Below are 24,355 nucleotides of genomic sequence, written 5' to 3'. Positions count from 1 at the left end.
CGCCCTGACTCCCGACAAGGTGGACAGGTGTGAGCCCAGCCGCAACACCTTGCTGACTCTGGGGGTTTTCCACCTTAGGCGTCTCGATTGAAAAGCAGGTTTGCAGAGACGACTTCCCGTTAAAAGGATGAAATGGCAGGACGCTGAGTCTCTGCTTCCCCCAAGCTCCGAGATCAGCCATTCAGGCAGGCTTAGACACAGGAGTCGGTGATGCAGGGAGGGATAAGAAGGTTTCCCCCTCGGGTGGCGCCCACAGAAGTTCCCTTTCCAGAATCAACATGCAGTCTGGTCCGGGGCGTTTTCTGCAGCTTCCCGGCCCTGACTCCAGTTCTCAACAGCTCTCAGCAACAGCAAACAGTGGGCCACATTCCTTTCATAGACAAACTCCCTTTCTTCTTAACTCAGCCTGAAGCACTTTCTCTGCTGGAAGCTGAGAACCCGAGTGATGCAACAGATAGAATTTTGAAAGCCAAGAATTCTGAAAGCGGTCAATTACAAACCCAGTTAATGCTACAGTTACAAATAAAGCCTGGGTCTGAAGGAACAAGCATAGTTTCCTATTCCTCTCACAAAGTTAGCTTTAAGTTGCTCAGTCCTGTCGGACACTTTGTGACCCCATGGACTGTAGCCTGCCAGGCTCCTCTGTCCATGGGGATTCTCCAGGCAAGAATTCTGGAGTGGGTTGCCATGCCCTCCTCCAAGGGATCTTCCCCATCCAGGGATCGAACCCGGATCTCCTGCAGTGCAGGCAGATTCTCTACCATCTGAGCCACCAGGAATGTCCGAGTCCAATTCCAAAATCAGAGAGCTGTGCACAGTGCGCTTGGCAACGCGCTTGTAAGGATCACCTCTGGAGATGAAAATCCTGGGCAGGAAGGATGCTTACCCTTTACAAGATGCTCTCACTAACAGCCCCGCCTTGTCACACTGACAGCCTCTCGGCAAGAAGCCCCTAGTTTTTCTCTACATCTCCAGGCCAAGTGCAAAGTTACCTCCTAAATGCGTCCACATTTTATACATTAACAGTCACTAAGGTCTCTCCCACTCATGAGTTCAGCAGCATCTGTCGGACCCTGGGTCTCCGAGAACTGGTGGGGTGCTGGGCTCTAGGAGAGCTGACGTGGAAGCTGGGTGTCTACTACAGTTACACGTTCAAAGGTTTCGGGCAGTTGCAGAGCTAATTCCGCCCCACACTGAGTCCTGCACCCGTGGGTAAACTGCACTGGTAACAGAGAACAGACCTGACTCCATATGGATCTATTCCTTTTGATGCAACCCTTGTGCTCCGAGGCCTGTGCTCAGTCATGCTGGATCTCCACCTTTTCTAAGACAATGCTGCCTACAGCCTGAACCGCACAGGACAGCCCATTCTCCAGGCTCTGACCTTTAAAAGTGTACACGTTTCCATTCATATAGAGATTAAAGGTGGCAGAGTAGAAAATGAAAATTGTCTTGATGGAGGTTTACAGGAACCCCGTGACCAGACCTGCTCAGACAATCATAAGAACAAAGGATTCTAGCACCAAGAAGTTTGTAAGCGACCAGCCACACAGCCCCTCTCCCCTTTCAGTGAAAATGAAGCCTGAATTCTAACTCAGGTAAGATGGTTCTTTGGGGGCCCTAGTCCACCATCTCCTCGGTCTTCTGGCTTTTTGAATAAAGTCACTATTCCTTGCCCCAACCCCTTATCTCTGGACTGACTGTCCTGCAGACAGCAGTACGGGCGTGGACTCAGCAACATGCTATCCCAAATGCACAAACAGAATGCACCCACCCTCAACCCTTTCCTTGTCCTTCTCAGCAGTAAAGCATGACCTCTGATCAGTGACACACTTCCGACACCCATCTCAGGAGCTGAGGTCAAGTGCAAGCACCCCACGGCCTGGGGGCCCTGGTCCGAGCTCGTGAGCTCTGGGGAGGGAACGGGAAGCTGGGTCTTACCTGCCTGGGCCGCCGTGATGAGGGCCGTGTTCCCTTCGCTGTCCTGCCAGTTGACGTCAACGTGGGGACACTCTGCTAAGACCACCACAGTATCCACAAAGCCGTGGTAGCAGGCGACAATGAGGCCGGTCTAGAAATGAAGAGGGAAGTGAGTCAGAAAGGCAGAGAAAGCATCATCACTGCACACCCAGCCAGCATCCCCATGGGCGGGACGACGAGCGAGGGGTGGAGAGGTCAAGGACCCAGTTCCGGGTCTCAGCATCCAGCTACAGCAGCCGGCCATGGTCCGTTCTCACGGGTGTTCAGAGCACTGTGCCCAGACACTTCGAGGTAACACAGACCCTGCTCCTGGAGCATTTGCATTCCATTCTTTGTTGTTGTTGTTGTTTGTTTTTACATCTACATTTATTTCTATCTTTAGTTATACATCTTGAAAACTATGAATTCACATCAACAACTAATTTTAATCCAACCTCACTGGGTTCTTTCTAGTTTTTCTTTCTGGCCATGAATGCAATTCCCTTTATCAACAATGAGAAAACTGGCTCTCATTATGCTTAGATATTTATTTATTTATAAAATGTCTTGCATTTAACTATTTCCCACCTTTACCACGATCCCACCTCGACACAGATTTATTCCTCATCCAGCTCTGGAAGCCGGGGTTGCCTGCCAAACGGAAGTCTCTTACTTCCTTGCAGAGTTGCCAGATATCTATAATCTGCATTCCATTCTAACCGGAGGAAAAGGCATCCGCTACAGACCTAAGACGTGAATGTGTTATAAAGTAGACTCCTCGGGTGAGGGAGGTGGTGAGCCCAGGGTCCACGCGGCTCAGTACCCAGTGCAGGGGTGGGTTCAACTGACGCGGGACATGGGGTATGGACAGAGGAGGTGGAAGAAGACGCCAAGGGGACGTGGAGGGGGAAGGTGTGGGCAGAGGGCCAGGTCTGGCCACCCAGGGACCAGCCTGCAGGCTGCTGACCACAGGAGGTCTCAGCGGCCAGGGCAACACTAGAGTTTGCTCTGAGTGAGATGGAGAGTAGTTGAAGCAGTCCACTGTCAATTATCTGCATTAATTCTGATAAAACAGCGAGAGTTTTCTACCCAAGTAGATGTTTTTCTGAGAGTTCCAGAAAAACATCTACTTCTGCTTTATCGGCTACGCCAAAGCCTTTGACTGTGTGGATTACAACAAACTGGAAAATTCTTAAAGAGATAGGAATACCAGACCACCCGACCTGCCTCCTGAGAAATCTGTATGCAGGTCAAGAAGCAACAGTTAGAACTGGACATGGAACAACAGACTGGTTCCAAATAGGAAAAGGAGTACGTCAAGGCTGTATATTGTCACCCTGCTTATTTAACTTATATGCAGAGTACATCATGAGAAACGCTGGGCTGGATGAAGTACAGCTGGGATCAAGATTGCTGGGAGAAATATCAATAACCTCAGATATGCAGATGACACCACCCTTATGGCAGAAAGCAAAGAACTAAAGAGCCTCTTGATGAGAGTGAAAGAGGAGAGCGAAAAAGCTGGCTTAAAGCTCAACATTCAGAAAACTAAGATCATGGCATCCGGTCCCATCAGTTCATGGCAAATAGATGCGGAAACAGTAGAAACAGTGGCAGATTTTTATTTTCTCGGGCTTCACAATCACTGCAGATGGTGATTGCAGCCATGAAATGCAAAGTCGCTTGCTCTCTGGAAGAAAAGCTATGACCAAGCTAGACAGCATATTAAAAAGCAGAGACATTACTTTGCCAACAGAGGTCCATCTGGTCAAAGCTATGGTTTTTCCAGTAGTTATGTATGGATGCGAGAGTTGGGCTATAAAGAAAGTTGAGCACCGAAGAAGTGATGCTTTTGAACTATGGTGTTGGTTCTAGCCTTCAGAACCATGAGAAATAAATCCCTATTGATAACAACAGGAAGATCCAACAGAGATCCAAACAACAGAGATCCAACCAGTGCATACTAAAAGAAATCAGTCCTGACTATTCATTGGAAGGACTGATGCTGAAGCTGAAACTCCAATCCTTTGGCCACCTGATGTGAAGAACTGACTCATTTGAAAAGCCCCTGATGCTGGGAAAGATTGAAAGCGGGAGGAGAAGGGGACAACAGAGGATGAGATGGTTGGAAGGCATCACTGACTCGATGGACATGAATTTGAGTAAACTCTGGGACTTGGTGATGGACAGGGAGGCCTGGCGTGCTGCAGCCCATGCTGTCGCAAAGAGCGACATGACTGAGCGACTGAACTGACTGACTGAAGAGTGGAGGGTTGGGGGTGTGGCGGTCCCATTCCCCTTGCCACACACACAGCTCCTAAGGCCCTAGGAATCCAGTTTTTGTGTGCTAATCGATGACTCAAGGTGGGGGCGGGTGCCAGGTGGCTTCAGGTTGGAGCTGCTTTCTAGAAAGCTTAGAAGGGCTGAACTGTTAGTTCCACTGCTCCCCCTACACCCCTACTCCTACCTCTGGGGTGGAGAAGAGAAGGATTGAAAACTGAGACCAATCACTAATGATTCAACAGCTGTACAGATCATGCCTACTTAATGAAATCCCCGTAACATTTGAAACAACAGGGTGCAGAGAGCTTCAGCATTGGTGAACACATTGTGGGGCTGGGAGGTGGAGCTCCTGGAGAGGGTAGGGAAGTCCCACAACCCTCCCCCCACCTCTGGTGCTTTCCTTCCATCTGTGCGTCTGTTTCTGAGTTGCAGCCTTTATAATAAAGTAGTAACAGGACTTAAGGGGCTTCCCTGGTGGCTCAGTGGTAATGAATCCATCTGCTGATGCAAGAGAATCAGGTTTGATCCCTAGGTCAGGAAGGTCCCCTGGAGGAAGACATGGCAACCCACTGCAGTATTCTAGCCTGGGAAATCTCATGGACAGAGGAGGCTGGTGGGCTGCAGCCCAAGGGGTCGCACAGAGTCAGACACGACTGAGCAGTGGGACTGAAAGCACTTTCTCAAGTTCTGCGAGTCGTTCTCACAAATTATGGAACCCGAGGAAGGGCTCTGGGAACCCCCGGATTTATAGCCAGTCCGTCAGAAGGTGGCCCCTGATTCCTGAGACTGGCATCTGAGGTGGGGGTGGCCTTATGGGACTGAGCCCTGAACCCACGGGGTCCCCCACTGACTCTAGACAGTGTTAGAATTGAACTGTTGGACACCCTGCTGGGGTTGGAGAACCGGAGAATTGTGTAGAAAAAACAACATGGATTTGGTGTGTAAGAAAACCCACATGCTTGGCATGGGAAAAAAAGACCCCACAAGGGACTCCAGATGCTGGACAGACGAAGATGCAGGTGGTCACTATGCACCAGGAAGCAGGACAAGAGCCCCACGTGCCGGCACCCTGACCACAGATTTCTAGCCTCCAGAACCCTGAGAAATAAATTCCTGTTATTAAGCTTCCTGTTGTTGGGCTTCCCTTGTGGCTCAGCTGGTAAGGAATCCGCTCGCAATGCGGGAGACCTGGGTTCGATTCCTGGGCTGGGAAGATCCCCTGGAGAAAGGAAAGGCTACCCACTCCAATATTCTGGCCTGGTGAATTTCATGGATGGTATAGTCCATGGGGTCACAAAGACCTATTTTATGATGTTTCCTTACAGTGGCCGGAGGTGATCAAGACACTTTGCAACAAAGGATTCAACGAGATCCTAAAATAAACCCCAGAGTTAGAATTCAGGGGTGAATGAGCAGGTGACTGAGCCTTGCCAGCTGCACCCACCAGCGCTTGGGGATGCAAAGCTGAAGTTTAGGGCAACCCCACGCTGGCCCAGCTCTCTTTTTACCAGATTTTTTTTTTTTTTGCTACACTGGGTCTTTGCTGAGGCACACAGGTTTTCTCTAGTGGCGGTGGGCGGGGACTCCTAGCCAGTGGCAGTGGGCGGGGACTCCTCACTAGTTCCGGTGGGTGGAGACTCCTCTCCTCTCCAGCGGCAGTGGGCGGGGACTCCTCACTAGTTCCGGTGGGCGGGGTCTCCTCGCCTCTCTAGTGGCGGTGGGCGGGGACTCCTCTCCAGTGGTGGTGGGCGGGGACTCTCACTAGTTCCGGTGGGCGGGGACTCCTCTCCAGTGGCGGTGGGCGGGGACTCCTCTCCTCTCTAGTGGCGGTGGGCGGGGACTCTCACTAGTTCCGGTGGGCGGGGACTCATCTCTAGTGGCGGTGGGCGGGGACTCCTCACCAGGGGCAGTGGGCAGGGACTCCTCTCTAGGGGCGGTGGGCGGGGACTCCTCACTAGTTCTGGTGGGCGGGGACTCCTCTGCTCTCCAGTGGCGGTGGGCGGGGACTCCTCTCTAGTTGCACTGCTCAGGCTGGTCACTGCAGTGGCTTCTCTTGTTGTGGAGCGCGGGCTGTAGGGCCCTCGGGCTTCAGTAATTGCTATTTGTACCAGATTTTTAATAAAAATGTAATTTTTCATGGAATGAGGAGAGGACCTGAGCAACCCCCCTGCTTATTTCAATAAGGTTCCAAGTTGCTCTCCCAATATACTATACTAAATGTCAAGCATTACAATTTTTGAAGTTTTAAAGAATACTATTGATTCTTTAATGCTGACATTCATACTGCAGCCAAAAGAGCTGTGTAATTCTGTGACTGTAGTAAAGACTATTTCATTCTTTCTTGCTTGTGCATTCTTTGAAACAGGTCATTCTATCTATAGGATGAAATGTTTCACAATAATTTAAAGGAGAAAGGAGCATGGAGTCAGCTCAGACAGGCTCTAACTTACAAGCTTTCTGTATCTCTGATAACCAGAGTTCACTGCTACTAACACCTCCATTCCACCAGCTAACCTGTCGACTCACTGCTGCACAAATGGTCCAGAAGACGTGAGATCCCCTTGAACTTCTTTGGATGACAGTATTTCTCAAATATGCTACAATCTCCTCCTGACTTACAAATATGGCATGTTGTACAAAATATAGCCATTTCCTTTTTATATAATTCCATAAGAAGCTCAGACTTACCACAGAAAGAAATTCAAAAGTATAGATTAGAAAAAAAAAAAAGTTTTCAGTCCAGACACACAATCACACACGTACTTTTAAAAAAAAAAAAGTAAACCAAAACACAACACTATCTGCTGTATGTTTGTCAGAAATACACGGTAACAAAAGTACTTGTGTGTCAACATTTCCAGCGGCTGTGGGGCATTATACATATGGCAGAATCTTAGTCATTTAATGGATTTCTGCTCTTGGACTCTTGAGATTGTTTCCCATTTTTCTCTATTATGAGTCAAACCTGCCATGAAAATTCCTAGAGCTGAGGCTGTGTGCATATCATTTATTTTCCTCAAGAGACATTCTTAGAAGTAGTATTTATGGATTAAAGGAAAGAGTTATTTTGAAAGTTTTTTTTAAACATACATTGCAAACCTGTCCTTCAGAAACATCTTAAAGGACGTATGCCTTCACCAATCCTGCCATCCAATGCTTAGGTAAGATTCGGGGAATTCTCTGGCGGTCCAGTGATTAAGAAGCCACACTTCCACTGCGGAGGGCTCAGGTTCAATCCCTAGTTTGGGAACTAAGATCCCGGAAGCCACGTGGTGGTGTGACCAAAAGGAAAAAAAAAAAGAATTTCAGATTAAAAGGAAGAATTCCCTTTGGCAAGTAATGAACAGAGAAATGCTACCCAGGGTTCCTGAAGTTCCCGATTCTTTCGAATCATCCTCACCTCCACTCCTCTACCCCAACACAAAGGGTCTTTTCTAGAATCACAACCTTTCCAGCCTTTGAGTTAAGCCTTCCTCAAATGTACATAGGCCCCTCCTGAGAATGGCCTTGGAACTCTTAGCATAACCTTAGGTCAGCAGTGAAGATTATCAGAAAAAAATAGATGACGAAATATAAGGGCTCAGGATAGAATGGTGTTGAACACAGAAGTAGTAGCTCTAGTCCCCACAGAAACTTCCACAACCACTAAATTCACTACCTGGGGCTTCCCTGGTGGCTCAGTAGTAAAGAATCCGCCTGCCAATGCAGGAGACACGGGTTCGATCCCTGGTCCGGGAAGATCCCACTCACCACGGAGCAACTAAGCTCCTGCGCCACAACTATCAGGCCCGTGCTCTGGAGCCCAGGTGGGCAACTGCTGAAGCCTGTGGGTGCTAGAGCCTGGGCTTTGCAACAAGTCACTGCAGTGAGAAGCCTGCGAACCACAACTGGAGAGTAGCCCCCACTCACCACAACTAGAAAAAAGCTTGCATAGCAAGGAAGACTCAGCACAGTCAAAAATAAATAAAATTATTTTAAAATAAACCCAAAACAACAACAACAACAAAAAATCATTACCCTTATCTCCTATTTTCTGGGAATCTGTCCCAAATATCTGACATTTGTATTTTTAAAACTAGTGTTTAGCTATAACGTAAACTCTTTTGGGGGCTTCCCTGGTAGCTCAGATGGTAAAGAATCTGCCTGCAATGCAGAAGACCAGGGTTTGATCCCTGGGTTGGGAAGATCCCCTAGAGAAGAGAATCGCTACCTACTCCAGTATTCTTGCTTGGAGAATTCCATGGACAGAGGAGCCTGGCGAGCTGCAGTCCATGGGGTCCCAAACAGATCAGCTAACACACACACGCAAACTCTGTTTTGTCTGGAGCATCTTGGTACCCCTGACAGGAAGCTGTGAGGGGAGGTGCAGTCTTTGGTGACCCCTGACCATGGCCTCCCAAGACCATTCAACAAAAGACTTGTTGCAAAGGAAAGTATTGTCCCCCCGCTAAATCAACAGAAGACCACTTGGCACATGGTTCTCAGAAGCCACAGATAGTTTATTTTTTTAATTACAAGCAAAGCATTTATGAGAATAAAATATATTATTAGAGTAAAAAAAAAAAAAGGTAAGCTACCTACAAGTAGAAGCCCCCATATGGAGATTAGCTAGAAACTCTAGGTCCTCAAAGTACAGCCCTAGTTTTCAAAGCCTACATACAGTGAGAAAGACTGAGCAACAACAACAAAAATGTCAACTGTTTTTGCTTAAAAACTGTATGCATTTGTACATCAAAAAACAAAGATAAACAAACCAAAACCCCATTCCTTGCAGGAAGAAGGGATGATCTAGGTACTTCCCTGGCAGACCAGTGGTTAAGACTTCACCTTCCAAAGGACAGAATGCAGGTTCAATCCCTGGTGGGGGAGCTAAGATCCCCCATGCCTCACAGACAAAAAAACAAAACATAAAACAGAAGCAAAATTTTAACAAATTCAATAAAGATTTTTTTTAAATGGTCCACATAAAAAAAAACTTAAAAAAAAAAAAGGATGTATAGCACTAGCTTCCTTGGGTGGCTCAGATGGTAAGGAACCCGTCTGCAATGCAGGTGACCTGGGTTTGATCCCTGTGTTGGGAAGATCCCCTGGAGGAGGGCATGGCAACTCACTCCAGTATTCTGGCCTGGAGAATCCCATGGACAGAGGAGCCTGGAGGGCTGCAATCCATGGGGTTGCAAATTTGACACGGCTCAGTGTCTAACACTTTCTAACAACATCATTTATTATATTAACAGACTAAGGGGGACAGAGAGAAAGAGGATCATCCTGTAAATGTGTTAAACCTCTTAACACACACACACACACACACACATGAAAATGGACACAAAACACTTAGAAGGATTACACCAAGATAAAAGGGGAATGGAAGAGTGTTAATTTTATGTGTACTCAGATATTTCATCAAACATTATTCTAAATATTTCTGTGAAAGCATTTTTTGGGTGAAATTAACATTTAAATCAGTAGGTGCTGAATGGAGAAGACTCTTGAGAGTCCCTTGGACAGCAAGGAGATCCAACCAGTCCACCCTAAAGGAAATCAGTCCTGAATATTCATTGGAAGGGCTCATGCTGAAGCTGAAACGCCAATACTTTGGCCACCTGATGCGAAGAACTGACTCACTGGAAAAGACCCTGATGCTGGGAAAGATTGAAGGTGGGAGGAGAATGGGACTACAGAGAATGAGATGGTTGGATGGCATCACCGACGCAATGGACATGAGTCTGAGTAAACTCTGGGAGTTGGTGATGGACAGGGAGGCCTGGCGTGCTGCAGCCCATGGGGTCGCAGAGTCGGACGTGACTGAACTGAACTGAACTGAACTGAACCTCCATGATGTGGGTGGGCCTCATCCAATCAGTTGAAGGCCTGACTAGAAAAAGACTGATTTCCCCCAAGCAAGAAGGAATTCTGCTAGCAGACTGCCTTTGGACATGAACTACAATTCTCCCCTGGGTCTCCAGCCTGCCAGTTACCCTGCAGATTTTGGCTCACCCAAGCTTCCATAACTGTGTGAACCAATTCCTTGAAACAAATCTCTCTATCCCTCTTTCATATATAGAAATACAGACATAAATGGACAGCTTTGAATAAATCTCACCAACTATATGGCTATATCTCTCTAAATTTGTCCATAGGGTCGCAAAGAGTCAGACATGACTGAGTGACTAAGCGCATACATCTAACTATGTGTGTCTCTAGATACACACACTCTCTACTGGTTCTACCTCTCTGGAGACCCCTGATGAATACAAGGTCGGTGGGGGTGGAATATTTCAAAGAACTCATTTCACTTTTCGCTCTGTTTCGGTATAATTGTTGCGGTTGTTTAGTCACTGATTGTTCAGTTGCTAAGTCAAGTTGGACTCTCTGCCACCCCATGGATGACACCACGCTCGCCAGGCTCCTCTGTCCATGGAGATCTCCCAGGCAAGAATACTGGAGTAGGTTGCCATTTCTTTCTCCAGGGGATCTTCATGATTCAGGGACTGAACCCATGTCTCCCACACTGGCAGGCAGATTCTTTACCACTCAACCACCAGGGAAACCCTCTGGTACAATTAGAATCCTCTAAAGCAAAGCCATATTCATGAGGAACTTACACGATTTTAATTCACAATGAAAAACAAGAAAGCAAACACAGTATTTACATTAATCAGTCTCATAAGGAAATAGTTTTATCACAACAACTGTAAACAACTAAAAAAAGAGAGAGAGAACCATCTGTGAAGAGGGGAGGGGGGCAGTGGGCAGGAAAAACAGGAGTTCACAAACAGCAAGGGGAGAGACTGAGGTACCAAAATGTACATGCAAACCCCACAGCCATATGGCACAATAACAGAGTAATTCCCCTGATAATACAGAAGAAAGGGGACATTGCCCATTTCCAATTATAAGAAAACATTCATAGTGCAATTTTTTAAAGTTCAGAAGAAAGACAGAAAACTTCAGTTAATTGAAAATTTATTTCTATAAAATTCCTTTCTCCATAATACCACCAGTAGGAGCAGGGAAAAGTTTATGTGACCTTACGAAAGAACTTCAGAATTCTGGTCCTCTAAGGATGTTTGTTGTTGTTCAGCCACTAAGTCGTGTTCAAATCTTTGCGACCCCATGGACTGCAGCACTCCAGGCTTCCCTGTCCTTCACTATCTTCCAGAGTCTGCTGAAATTCGTGTCTATTGAGTCAGTGATGCTATTTAACACATGTCCTCCTCTGTCACACTCTTCTCCTTTTGCCTTCAATCTTTCCCAGCATCAGAGTCCTTTCCAGTGAGTTGACTCTTCAAGATAACATTTCTAAAAGGCGACCATGCATGACCACTATTGTGGGCATAATTTGTTAGGTAAAATGTGTTGTGTGTTGTTTCAATAATCTCATTTATGATTAAGCAACATGATGAGAAAGTTAATTCCAAGATGGTCACTGCCGGGTCCCTGGCTCCAAGAACACAGCAAGGCTGATATATCCTTGTTGAATACATGAACTAGTACTAGAACTTTGGTAAACAGTTTCTTTCTAGATGGCAAATGGATGTGAACTTTGCACCATCACATTCATTGGTGAGGGCTTCCAATGGTAGCACCAGTGGTAAAGAATCTGCCTGCTAATGCAGGAAACACAGGTTCAATCCCTGAGTCAAAAGATCCCCTGGAGAAGGAAACGGCAACCCACTCCAGTATTCTTGCCTGAAAAATCCCATGGACAGAGGAGCCTGGTGGGATACAGTCCATGGGGTCACAAAGAGTCAGAGGAGACCTAGTGAGTAAACAACAAGAAAGGAGCCCAGCCGCTATTACAGTAACATTGCCTTGAGAACTGGAATATTTCCTGCCAGATCAGTAAACAAGGATGGCACAGTCACCAGTGATTGCAGCCACCAAGGATAGCAAGGTGGTGAGCCCAGAGGGAACTCAGCAAGGGAAGAATACCTGCCATCTAGCAGCCATTAGACTGCAGCCACTCTCCATGGTGAGCCCCGAGGAAACTCAGGATGTGAAAACACGAGGACACTGGCCCCAGACAGCTGAGGTGCCTGTCAAAGGAATGACCTCAGTTGACCCAGACTCTTGCATCTTCCTATATATAGACAAGCACTAAATTCCTTACTTCGGGTTATCTGGTTTTCTTTAATTAACAATAATCTTTTGATGTTCAGACTTTGTCCTATGTTGCAAAACTTCTATATAACCTGGCTCCTCCCCCAGGGTTCCTTGAGATGCTCTCTGCCAGGGTTAAAGTCCTATAAATTCCCACCAAATAAAACACAACTCTCAACTTTCAGGTGTGAATATTTTTTTTTTTTAATCAACAGCCTGAACTTGCTGACTTTAAATAACTCTCATCAAAACTATTACTTTGTCAATGTGGCTTAGGTGTCATATATCTCATGAAACACTTGCAGGATTTCCCTGGCGGTCCAGTGATTAGGAGTCGGTGCTTTCACTGCTGGGGCCCAGGTTCAATCCCTGATTAGGGAACTAAGATCCTGTAAGCCATGAGGTACAGCTAAAACAACAAAACCACACACAAAACAAAAACAAAACCCACATTGGCTGATACATGTGACAGGACATTGCACTCTGAGACTTGTCACCAGGTCCCTGGAGCCATGTTTACGGCTGGGACAGCTGATGAGGTCAGGGGGCAGATGGTAGGTAGGCAGTAAAGCCCATAATCTCAGAGAAAGACTGTCCGTGAGCCTGAAAATCTGTCAGACAAACATCATAAGACAGCTGCTGGGCTGGCCTTCTAGCATTAAAAAAACTGCAGCAAAGTTTTCCTCCGTTAACTTGAAAGACAATGCAAATTAATATCAGGGCCTAAGAAAAGAATATATTCCACTGGGGGATGAAGGTGGAGATGCATGGTGAAAATAAATTATACTACTTGGTTACAGCAAACACAGTGTTGTAAGAGAGACAAGGTCCCCACGAGGGACTGGCTTTGTGGTTCAGCCTGGCTCAGTGATGCAGACACACAAATCAGTGCAAGCAGAAGGCTGACTTACATTCTTCTTCCTGAAAGTCTTTTGAAAACACCTTCTCACCATCTTGTTAAGCTCTTCTCCCAACAAAATTCCAAAGGAAAGGGGTATCTTATAAAGGGCTTAATAATTCTAATTTCCCATGACATTAGCTCATTATTTCAACATATTATAGAAAGAAATGATGGGTATAAAGAGGCTATAAGGTCAGCTCCACAGGCAGGAATCCCTTACATGGGCCTAACCTGGAATGGGGCTTCCCAGATGGCTCTGTGGTAAAGCCAAGGCAAGAGGTGCAGGAGACGCAGGTTCAGTCCTTGGGTCGGGAAGATCCCCTGGAGGAGGAAATGGCAAACCACTGCAGTATTCTTGCCTGGAGAATCCCATGGACAGAAGAGCCTGGCGGGCTATAGTTTATGGGGTCACAGAGTAGGACATGACTTAGTGATTGAGCACAATCTGGAGTGATTGTGAGAGAGGGTGCCCTCTGTCTTGTGGGGAATACACTCACACACACACACACACACACACACACAGCTTGTGGGGAAGCCCATCACTGCAGGTCTTAAATTCTTCTTTATGAAATGGTTCTGGGAAGGCAAACCCTTCCCGACTGAGCCAGGGTTGCTGAATGAAGTCAACCATGAAGCACAGGCAGCAAGCTTCCTCTGTCTCCCCAGGCATTCAGATTTGCATGCAATTTACATGCTCCGACATCATTTCCCTTTAAACACACTTGAGCTGGATTAGTCTCTGCGGAGCGCTGCTACAAGTCTGGAGGGAGGGAAAAGGGCATGTCCAGGTCTGGTGCGGGGGAGGCGGGGTGGTGCATGCGGGTGACCACTGACCAGCGGGCAGGTCCCAGGGGTCTTCCCACTGCAGGGTGTGGCCCCAGCACTCTCAGCAGCCGGCTCACAGGAAGGAACCCCAGGGGCTTTGCACAGCTCCTATAAGAAACGCTTCCTGAGGGCTGAGTTGTGCCAGGGACCAGCTTGACACTGGGGAACCAAACAGAACCAGACACAGCCCCCGACCACCTGTTCACACTGGCTACCATCAACCCCGTGGCAAAAATTACAACACTGAGCAGACTAAAACAGAAATATAACAAACACACACATGGGATCTAGTTCCCTGACCAGGGATCGAACCCGGGCCCCTCGCTTTGGGAACCTAGAGTCTTAGCTTAGCCACTGGACCACCAGGGAAGTCCCCTGGCATGTTGATTTCTGGCAGAAATTGCAAACAATTATGATGAAATATCAGCTTTTGTTAATGTAGCTGATGACACATAAGTGTCTGAAGGCAAAATAAGAGGGCGGCAGAGGATGAGATGGCTGGATGGCATCACTGACTCAATGGACATGAGTTTGAGCAAACTCCAGGAGATAGAGAAGGACAGGGAAGCCTGGTGTGTTGCAGTCCATGGGGTCGCAAAGAGTAGAACATGACTTATACATAGAGATATGTATATCTATAAACGTGTCAATAGTTACTATCTACAACAACATAGTAGTATATATTTACAAATGTGTCAATAGTTACTATCTATTTTTTCCTTGGGAAGAATTGTACTTGACTGGCCATAAAATTTACATTCCTTTATAAAATAACAGGGATAGGAAATTTATGATTAGCTTTTTAATTTTTTTCCTGGCATGAAAAATGAAAATTTGGTAACAATGTCATGCCACATTTTCCAAAAACATCTTACACAAGGCCAGTCCACTAGCCTGGAAGCCGCTGGTCCATGAATACCATTTTGGAGAAGGAAATGGCAACCCGCTCCAGTATTCTTGCCTGGAGAATCCCATGGACAGAGGAGCCTGGCAGGCTACTGTCCATGGGGTCATAAGACTCGGACACAACTTAGCGACTAAACCACAACCACATGAATACCATTTAGTGCCTGAGCATGGACTTCTGAACTGAGGCCTGTGGTTGGGTTCTCCCTGGGGCCATGCCTTGTCACTACGCCTACCCACTACACCTACCCCAGTTTCTTGCCTCGAGTCTTTGCGGGCCCGCCAGCCCTCATCACCCAACCCACCTGTCACTCATCGGATTCTCCCACACGTCCTGGGTCAAACCCTTTAACTACCTATTTTCCGGCGCTCTCATTGGACTGCCCCGCACACTCCACTCCTTATTGGAAGGTGAGCTCAAAACGGAGAGCTCACCATGGAGCTTTTTAACTTTCCCCCCAGAGCCTGGTATCTACGAGACACTGAATGAGCACTTTCTGAATGAATGAAACACCCCTGAGATGTGTCAGAATCTCCCACCAGGACAAGGACTCAACTTTGGACTGCAGCACTGACACGCAGTCATGAGCTCCCGGCCTCTTACCTTACTTCCACCTTTAAGTAAGGAAATGACTCAAGGGCCTGAGAAGACCTCAGAGAAGATAATTGCCTTTAGTGTGGTAAGTATCACCCTAGGCTGGTGCGGCCAGATCTGAGGCTGGATAATATAGATATGAAAGCAACATCCAAAAGCAAAGAAAACGAAAGCAGTTCCAAGAATTCCAGTGCAAGGATTCATTTTAGGGACATCAAAAGTATGTCAAGAGATCTATCCCGCAAAAACCTGAAAATCACCTAAATATACATGGAAGATGACTGGCTAGTGAAACACGAACACTGTGGAGAACTTGTCAACCCCAACAGGAACACGGCAAAGAAGCACGTGCCGGTGTGGAAAGATCTTCACAGGGTATCAGTAAGTAAAAAAACAATAACCACAGGTAGGAACAGTGAACAACTGGCCCTATGTATCCACGGGTTCCACCTCCCTGGATTCAACAAACTTCAGATGGAAAATACCTGGGGAAAAAAAATTCCGGGAAACTCCAAAAGCAAAACTTGAATAGCTATGTTCTGTCAACTATTTACATAGCATTTACATTGAATTAGACATTATACATACCCTAGAGATGATTTAAAAGTACATAGGAGGATTGTGCGGAGAAGGCAATGGCAACCCACTCCAGCACTCTTGCCTGGAAAATCCCATGGGCAGAGGAGCCTGGTAGGCTGCAGTCCATGGGGTCACGAAGAGTCAGACACGACTGAGTGATTTCACTTTCACTTTTCACTTTTCATGCATTGGAGAAGGAAATGGCAACCCACTCCAGTGTTCTTGCCTGGAGAATCCCAGGGACGGGGGAGCCTGGTGGGCTGCCGTCTATGGGGTCGCACAGAGTCGGACACGACTGAAGCGACTTAGCAGCAGCAGCAGCAGCGGCAGGAGGATTGTGTTGGTTATAAGCAAATAATACATCATTTTATTTAAGGGACTTGAGCATCCTTGGATTTTGGTAATGAGGAAGGCAGCATCCTGGAACCAATTAACCCTTGGATACCAAGGACAACTATGCATGACATAACCTCTTTTTGGGTGAGCTTCTAAAATATGTGCATGGCCCTGCAATGACACTGTTAGTAAAAGATCTTTTACTTTTCTGAAAGAGGATATAAGAAATTTAACTGGTCACCTTCAGTACAAACTGTGAAAGAGGCACCTTCAAAGCTGTATTTTTTATTTGAAATCTGTTTCAATGTCCTTCTGAGGCACGCACACTTTCTCATTATACAAAGAAAATGATATTGGCAGTGAGGTTACAGGTGATACTTAATTTTCACTCATCTGCTTTAAGTAAAGAGATGCTTAATAAATTATTTTAAATAAAGAAATAAAACAAACATTACTACAGACAAAACATATAAACTTATAGCAGGAGAATTCTATCAGCAGCAGGACTTACCTTTAGATTTATTGTTTTTGTTTAATCGCTAAGTCACGTCCGACTCTTTGGAACTCCATGGACTGGGCCTGCCAGGTTCCTCTGTCCATGGGATTCTCCAGGCAAGAATACCGGAGTGGGTTGCCTTTTCCTCCTCCAGGGGATCTTCCTGACCCAGGGATTGAACCCATGTCTCCTGCACTGGCAGGTGGATTTTTACAACTGAGCTACCAAGGAAGCCTCTATCTTCAGATTAGAAATGGATAAATTCAAGATTGTTATAATTCAAAACAACTTCCCTATAGACTAATTTTGCATAAAATGTGAATTTTATTATCACTGCAAACTGCTTGTTTGGATTTATAATCTTAGATTATTAGTGATTTTTGGAAACTATTTTGTTCAACTATAGTCTCTTTTTCAAATCCAATTTTATGTATATATATAAAATATATATAGGAAGCCACCCTGGTGGCTCAAACGGTAAAGAATCTGCCTGCAATGCGGGAGACCCAGGTTCAATCCCTGGGTCAGAAGATCCCCTGGAGGAGGGAATGACAACCCACCCTTCTTTCCTGGAGAATCCCATGGACAGAGAAGTCTGGTGGGCTACAGTCCATGGGGTTGCAAAGAGTCAGACACGACAGAAGCAACTTAGCACACACACATATGCATACATACACACACACATATATATATGTGTGTGTATATATATATATCCAAATACATACATACAGATACTTTCAATACTCCAAATACTTTTAATTTGTTTATATATGCCTATTAAGGAAATTAAATTAATAGTCTTGCTTAGGCTTCAGAGACACGGCAGAGCAGGCCTCTGACCTTGCTTCTAACCTTCCTGGACACTGCCCTGACCGTGTGTGACTGTGAGTGACTGCCTGCTGGGAGTGTGAGACTTGCAGCACCCTAGATAAGATGGGAGAGGAATCTTGAGATTGTTGAGCCCCTGGAGAAGACGTGGCCAACCAAGCCCCAGGCTTAGTAACATTCCGAGTTTTATAAGACAAAACAAACGGCATTAACACGAAACCAGGCTGGCAATTTAATCACAGATTGATGATGATATCAGTTTGCATTTGTCCTGGGATTGTAAACGGGAACCCCAAACTGCAATCTTTGAAGTCTCACCCACGGAGTGGATGTGCTACCTGGGACCCTTTCCCAGTCGGGACTCCAGATGTGCAGAGACACGGGACTTCCCAGATCTGTTGGTCAAAATCTAGTGATATATTCTCTGCTCTTTCTAGTTCTCTTTTCTTTTGATGTTAGTAGACTAAAAGTATGCCAGATAATTCTCTAATAAATATTTGCAGTATTGGTATACAACGAGTGGCTTATTTTGTTAACAAATCCTTCGAACCTGAGAGGAAAGTGAAAACTTTTGGCAAAACAACTCCTATTCCAAAGGCTATATCCCCCAGAAGCTTGTCTAATTTTCTCAATAATGACTGGTTTTCAGAGTCTTCTTACAAGCATTCAGTATTGGAAAGCCACACCTGCAAACAGTTGACCTGAAGGCAGCGACTGTCAATAATAACATGTTCCTCACCATTTATTTACTTAATCTATTTGAAGTTAGGCTTGGAATTTTTACGACGGGTGTACAGAGCTCATCAGAGATCTTTAAAGAGAACAGAAAGAGCAAAAATACGGAAGACAAAAAGGAGCAGAAACCGCCCTCCCCAATGAGAAAGCGCTCACATCAGGGTGGGCTGCCCCAGCACCTGAACACACACCCGGGTTGTAGCCCTCCAGCCCCACTCACGCCTTCAGATCTTACAGCCCCAGCCAACATCTGACAGCAACCTCATGTGAGATCTTGGGTCAAAACTGCCCAGTCAAGCTGCCCTTGAACTCCTGAGTCTCGGAAACTGTGAATGAAAATGAATGCTAATTATCTTTTTAAGTGAAAGTCGCTCAGTCGTGTCCGACTCTTTGCAACCCCGTGGACTATACAGTCCATGGAATTCTCCAGACCAGAATACTGGAGTGGGTAGCCTTTCCCTCCTCCAGGGGATCTTCCCAAGGCAGGGATTGAACCCAGGTCTCTGGCATTGCAGGCGGATTCTTTACCGAGCTACCAGGGAAGCCCCTAATATCTTCTCAAGTCACTGTATCTGGGGGTGATGTTGCAACAGAGAAGGACCCTATGGTCCCTATCTCTCATGCCCTCTGCATTCCTTTTGTCTATGGAAGAACTTTAGCCAAGTTTAATCAGAGAAGTGAGAATAGGCAGAAACGGAGAAAAACAGGCAAAGGGGACTACATAAAAATAGTTTGATCATTAAGCATAGTCAAGGATCTTTCCTCCTCAAGGGCTACAGATGATATTCTGAGCCGTATCCTGTGGGCTGTCTTGTAGATACTGAACCCCCAGCAGGTGGAGAAGTTAACTACATGGTGACCAGGCCGTAGCCATGACATCAGCTGCCGCAGTTCTGAGAACTGGCCTCAAAGAAACTGGAACAAACCGAGCCTGGAACTGAAGATTAACTGCACCCGAAACAATCACCCTGACGCTGGTCAGACCACCGAGGACCAATTTCAAGATGACTTTCAGAGCTGACTGTGCTGTTTCTTCATGGAGCCCCTCCCTCTGCCTATAAGAGCTCTAGCCCCCTGACTGTTGAGGGGGCAGGGGGAGTCAACCTTTGGACAGACGTCCGTTTCCCTTCCATCAACTTGGCCTCTTTATTGGCCTTTGAGCAGTGAGCAGCTGGACCCTACTTTCGGTTACAATGTCAGGCAGCATTAGATACGTAATCCAAACACCAGCAAGTCCTAAGGATAGACTTCAAAATCCGATCACAGTCTTCTGAAGCCCACACATATGTTAACAAATTCATCCTGAGAACTGGATCCTTAGATTCAGGTTGAACATATGCTTATACAAAGAAATATAATTAAATAAAATGTACTAGTATTTTGTTAATAACTATTGAGAGCTACTAAATATTATGCCAGTTACAGAGAGATATAATTAATGCCTCAAAACAGCTAAGAACATTTCTCCTTTTGGGCTTAAAACTCATTACATTCTCAGAATGCATAAGAACAGTGTTATTTTTTCCCTTTTTTTCAAAAACTTTTTCCTTTAGAAATTTTAAAAAGTTGAACATTTTTATTACATAATCTTGTATGTGATCAAACAATAAAAATGAGGTTATATAAAGATTAATTTCAGTTATAAGGAAAGGCTGAAATTATACTATAAAATGAAAATATATATGTTTAATAAACTAGTCTGTAAAATTATGTATCAGTAATGCAAAAAAGGTGGCAGCAAGATTTCAGTAGTGATTGATTCTGAATGGTGACATACAGGTGACTTATTTTTCTTTATACCTTTCTGTAGTAAAAAGTCCCATGTTTTCCTATCATGAATTTACTTCTATTTAATAATCAGAACAGAGAAGGCAATGGCACCCCACTCCAGTACTCTTGCCTGGAAAATCCCATGGATGGAGGAGCCTGGTAGGCTGCGGTCCATGGGGTGGCTAAGAGTCGGACACGACTGAGCGACTTCACTTTCACTTTTCACTTTCACACATTGGAGAAGGAAATGGCAACCCACTCCAGTGTTCTTGCCTGGAGAATCCCAGGGACAGGGGAGCCTGGTGGGCTGCCATCTATGGGGTCACACAGAATCGGACACGACTGAAGTGACTTAGCAGCAGTAGCAGCAATAATCAGAAAATTTTAAATTTTTAAGGAAGAACAGCTCTGATAAAGCTTCCCAATCTCCTCCTTACAGTCAGTGGCAAATTCATAGACCGGGAGGAAACTGTACAAATGAGATGAAACTGCTACTTATTTCTCTTCTGGAAAGAGTTGGGGAGAGTTTACATAACTTTATCATCAAATAAGCAATCAATACAGGAAAAACCAACTGGACCTTTCAGGATCTGTAGATTAGGATCAGCTTTATGAATTTCTTACAAAAACACTCCATGAGGTTTCAAGAAAGAAATTCAAACTGTCCATTATGTTGGCCTCAAAGAATTGAAACCCTTGTTGATGTTTAACTTACCCAGCTGTGTCTCTCACTCCAGCCAGTCTGCTGTAAGCTCTGACAACGGCATGTTCTACTTGTGATAATAAAACTCTATGAATTTTTTCAAGGCCATTTTTTCACAAATATTAGTGATGCACAAACGCTGGTTTGGGTCACATAGGAAATGATATATTTTGTGCTAAGTACTAAGTCATTTCAGCCATGTCAGACTTTTGCAACCCCTTGTAGCACATCAGGCTCCTCTGTCCATGGGATTCTCCAGGCAAGAATACTGGAGTGGGTTGCCATGCTCTCCACCAGGGGATCTTCCCAACCCAGGGATCAAACCTGCGTCTCTTATGTCTCCTGCGTTGGCAGGCAGGTTCTTTACCACTAGCACCACCTGGGATTAGGACAGTCCAATCCAACTGATGAAGAATAAACGACCTGGATAATTATTCCCCCAATCTACCTGTTGTGTTCTGATTGGTTCGGGGTGGACCCTGGCCACTCAAAGTGGGGGTTCTTGGACCAGCTGCAGCAGCAGCATCACCTGGGAGCTTGTTAGGAATGCAGATCCTTGGGCCCTGGCCCAGACCTAGTGGATCAGAACCCGCATTTCACAAGACCATGGTTGATCTACAGGACATAAAATGTGAAGCCCCCGGGGCCCAGGCTGGGGCTCTCGGAAGGAGAAGGATGGTTGCTATCGCTATACCTGGGAGTCTACGATACAGACTTCTCTTCCCAGATCCCAGAAGCAGAGCTCAGCTTGCTTTCCCTGTTAATTTTCATTCCAACTGGTTTTGGGAGGTGCATGCACTTTCTTGTCATGTCCAGTTCCCATGATACATGTATCAAATTCTCACCTAATCCTGGCACAGGTGCCAACAGCACTTCCTTAAATGACCCCCTGATTGGTTGTCTGCCACCTGCTCTCTGATCCTTCACCTGGAGTCATCCCTTGGCAAATTGCATCCCTGGGCTAGGATGGAGGGACCACAGAGAGAATGTGAGATTGCAAGGTTCTGCCGTCTGTATTTGCCTGATACATTGACGGTTAGCCCTACAGTGTATGAAATAGGACAAGTGCCATGGAAGGCAGGCTCCCAGGAGAGGAGGATCACACTGCTTCCAGAACTCTCTCTCCCCCAACCATGAGCACTAGTCACCATCCAACAAGCTAGTAACGTCTACGGGTACCTAGGCAGGGTGGTGTTGAGAAGACAAAGGCGTAACTTTGGAATCAGACAGTCTGCCCTCCTTAGGCAATTTAGTCTGGAGAAAGAGACAAGAGAGTCTACAATGAAGACCAGCCCAGCCCCAAGGGAGAAGACGGGAAGCGCTTCCAGACCCGGGGAGGGACTGGCACCCACCCAGCTGGGGCTGGTCAGCCAAACAAAGACGGGAGGTCCCGGGGTCCTAGGGAGGATGGAGATGATGGTCCAAGTGTCAGGTGAGCAAAGGTTGAGGGCTGATAGCTCGTGGGGAAGCGGGAAACTCACAAGGAGATTCACCGGGCTGCCCACAGAGGAGGAGCCAGCTCACCAAGTCCCAAGGAAACTGAACTGTGCCCGAAGCACTAGCGAAGAACCACTCACGGTCTGAGGCAGGATGTGTCATGATCAGATTTTCCTTCTAAAATCCTGCCTCTCAAATGGGGGGGTGGGGGTAAAAGGGGCGCGCATCCTCCTTTTCTTCTTTTTATTTCCAAAATATTTGGTAAATCTGTGCCCTCCCCACTCGCCTTTTAAAACTGACTTGGCAACTCCTTTGTGATTTAAGATGTAATGGAAACTGACATCTGTCTGTCTGACTCATAGCTGTCAGGGCGGACAGCTTCAGCAGAACATTCTGGGCTTAGGGATATCTGTTCTCCAGGTGTTCATTAATGTCTTGTAACTTGTTTTTTTTTTTTTAACGCAAAAATTTAAATTGTAACCTTTTCCAAATATGAAGGTTCTTGATATCATTAGTCATCAGGGAAATGCAAATTAAACCCCCACTGAGTTACCACCATACACCCACCAAAACGACTAAAATTAAAAAGATTGACAGTACCCGATGCTGGTGAGGGTATGGGGTGCCCAGCAGGTGGGCGTGTTGAATGGGAAAACCATATGGGGAAACTGGCAGTTTCTAATAAAACACACCACACATCTGCCTTCTGATCCAGCAATTCCACTCATAGGCATAGTCCCAAAAGAAATAAAGTCTATGTCCACACAAAGAGGTGTACACGAATGTTTGCATGCTCGGTTGCTAAGTCATGTCTGACTATTTGTGACCCTATGGACTGTAGCCTGCCAGGGTCCTCTGTCCATGGGATTTTCCAGGCAAGAATACTGGAGTGGGTTGCATTTCCCTCTCCAATGTTCAAGAAAGCTTTAAACAATCCAAACATTCATTCAGCAGGGACTTCCTGGCAATCCAGTGGTTAAGACTCCATGCTCCCAATGCAAGGAGCACGAGTTCAATCCCTGGTCAGGGAACTAAGATTCCACAAGCTACACGGTGCATCCAAAATAAATAAATAAAATAAAAAGTTGTTATAAAAAGAGAGATAGAGACTGGATAAGCAAACTGTCTTATAGTCAAGCTTAGAAACACCACTCAGCAACCAAAACTAAATTCTGATACAGGCAACAATACCAATAGATCTCAAACTCACTACATGATATGAAATAAGCCAGACACAAAAAAGCACATGCTATTTGATTCCATTTAACGAAATCCAAGGACAGACAAAATTGATCTATGGTGATAAAAAAACAGTGAAGGGGGTGATTATATGGGAGAAATTTCTCAGTTAATGGAAACATCATATATATTGATCTGGATGATATTTATATGCTTATATTCATCTGCCAAAATTTATTGACCCATACCCTTAAGAGTTACACATTTCTCCATGCGCAAACAGTATGTCATAAAGCACAGCTTAGCCAAAGATACACAAATGGCCAAAACCATAATGAGATCCCATACTACCCACATCTAAGGTTACATCTTAGAAGTCTACTAGAGTGGTTACAAATAAAAATAAAACAATAACAAGCAGAAAACACCAAGTGTAATTTCTCCACAGGGAAGGCCATGGAGAAACTGGAACACTTGGGCACAGCTGATAGGAATGTAAAATAGTGCAGCCACTATGGAAAACAGTTGGGTTATTACTCAGAAAGCTAAACATAGAATTATCATATGATCCACACCTGGGTGTGTGCCAAAGGGACTTCAAGCAGGGACTCAAACAGATATCTGTACACCCATGTTTATAACAGTACTATTCACGGTAGCCAAAAGTCAGAAAAAAAAAACCCAAGAGTCCATTAACAGATGAAGGAATAAACAAAATGT

General features: G+C 45.7%; 1 protein-coding gene across 1 annotated transcript in view; it reads right to left on the bottom strand.

Annotated features, from left to right (window-relative positions):
- ANKRD33B (ankyrin repeat domain 33B) overlaps positions 1-24,355 on the bottom strand; it is a 98,708-nt gene that overhangs the window by 33,599 nt on the left and 40,754 nt on the right. Inside the window, exon 2 of the mRNA XM_043489106.1 lies at positions 1,942-2,071. Coding sequence (XP_043345041.1) covers positions 1,942-2,071 — 130 coding nt within the window. The remainder of the gene's footprint in view (positions 1-1,941; positions 2,072-24,355) is intronic.

Source organism: Cervus canadensis, chromosome 16, assembly GCF_019320065.1.
Source record: "Cervus canadensis isolate Bull #8, Minnesota chromosome 16, ASM1932006v1, whole genome shotgun sequence".
Lineage (NCBI taxonomy): Eukaryota > Metazoa > Chordata > Mammalia > Artiodactyla > Cervidae > Cervus > Cervus canadensis.
Note: the sequence above shows the minus strand (reverse complement) of the source record. Positions and strands in the feature narration are given on the sequence as shown.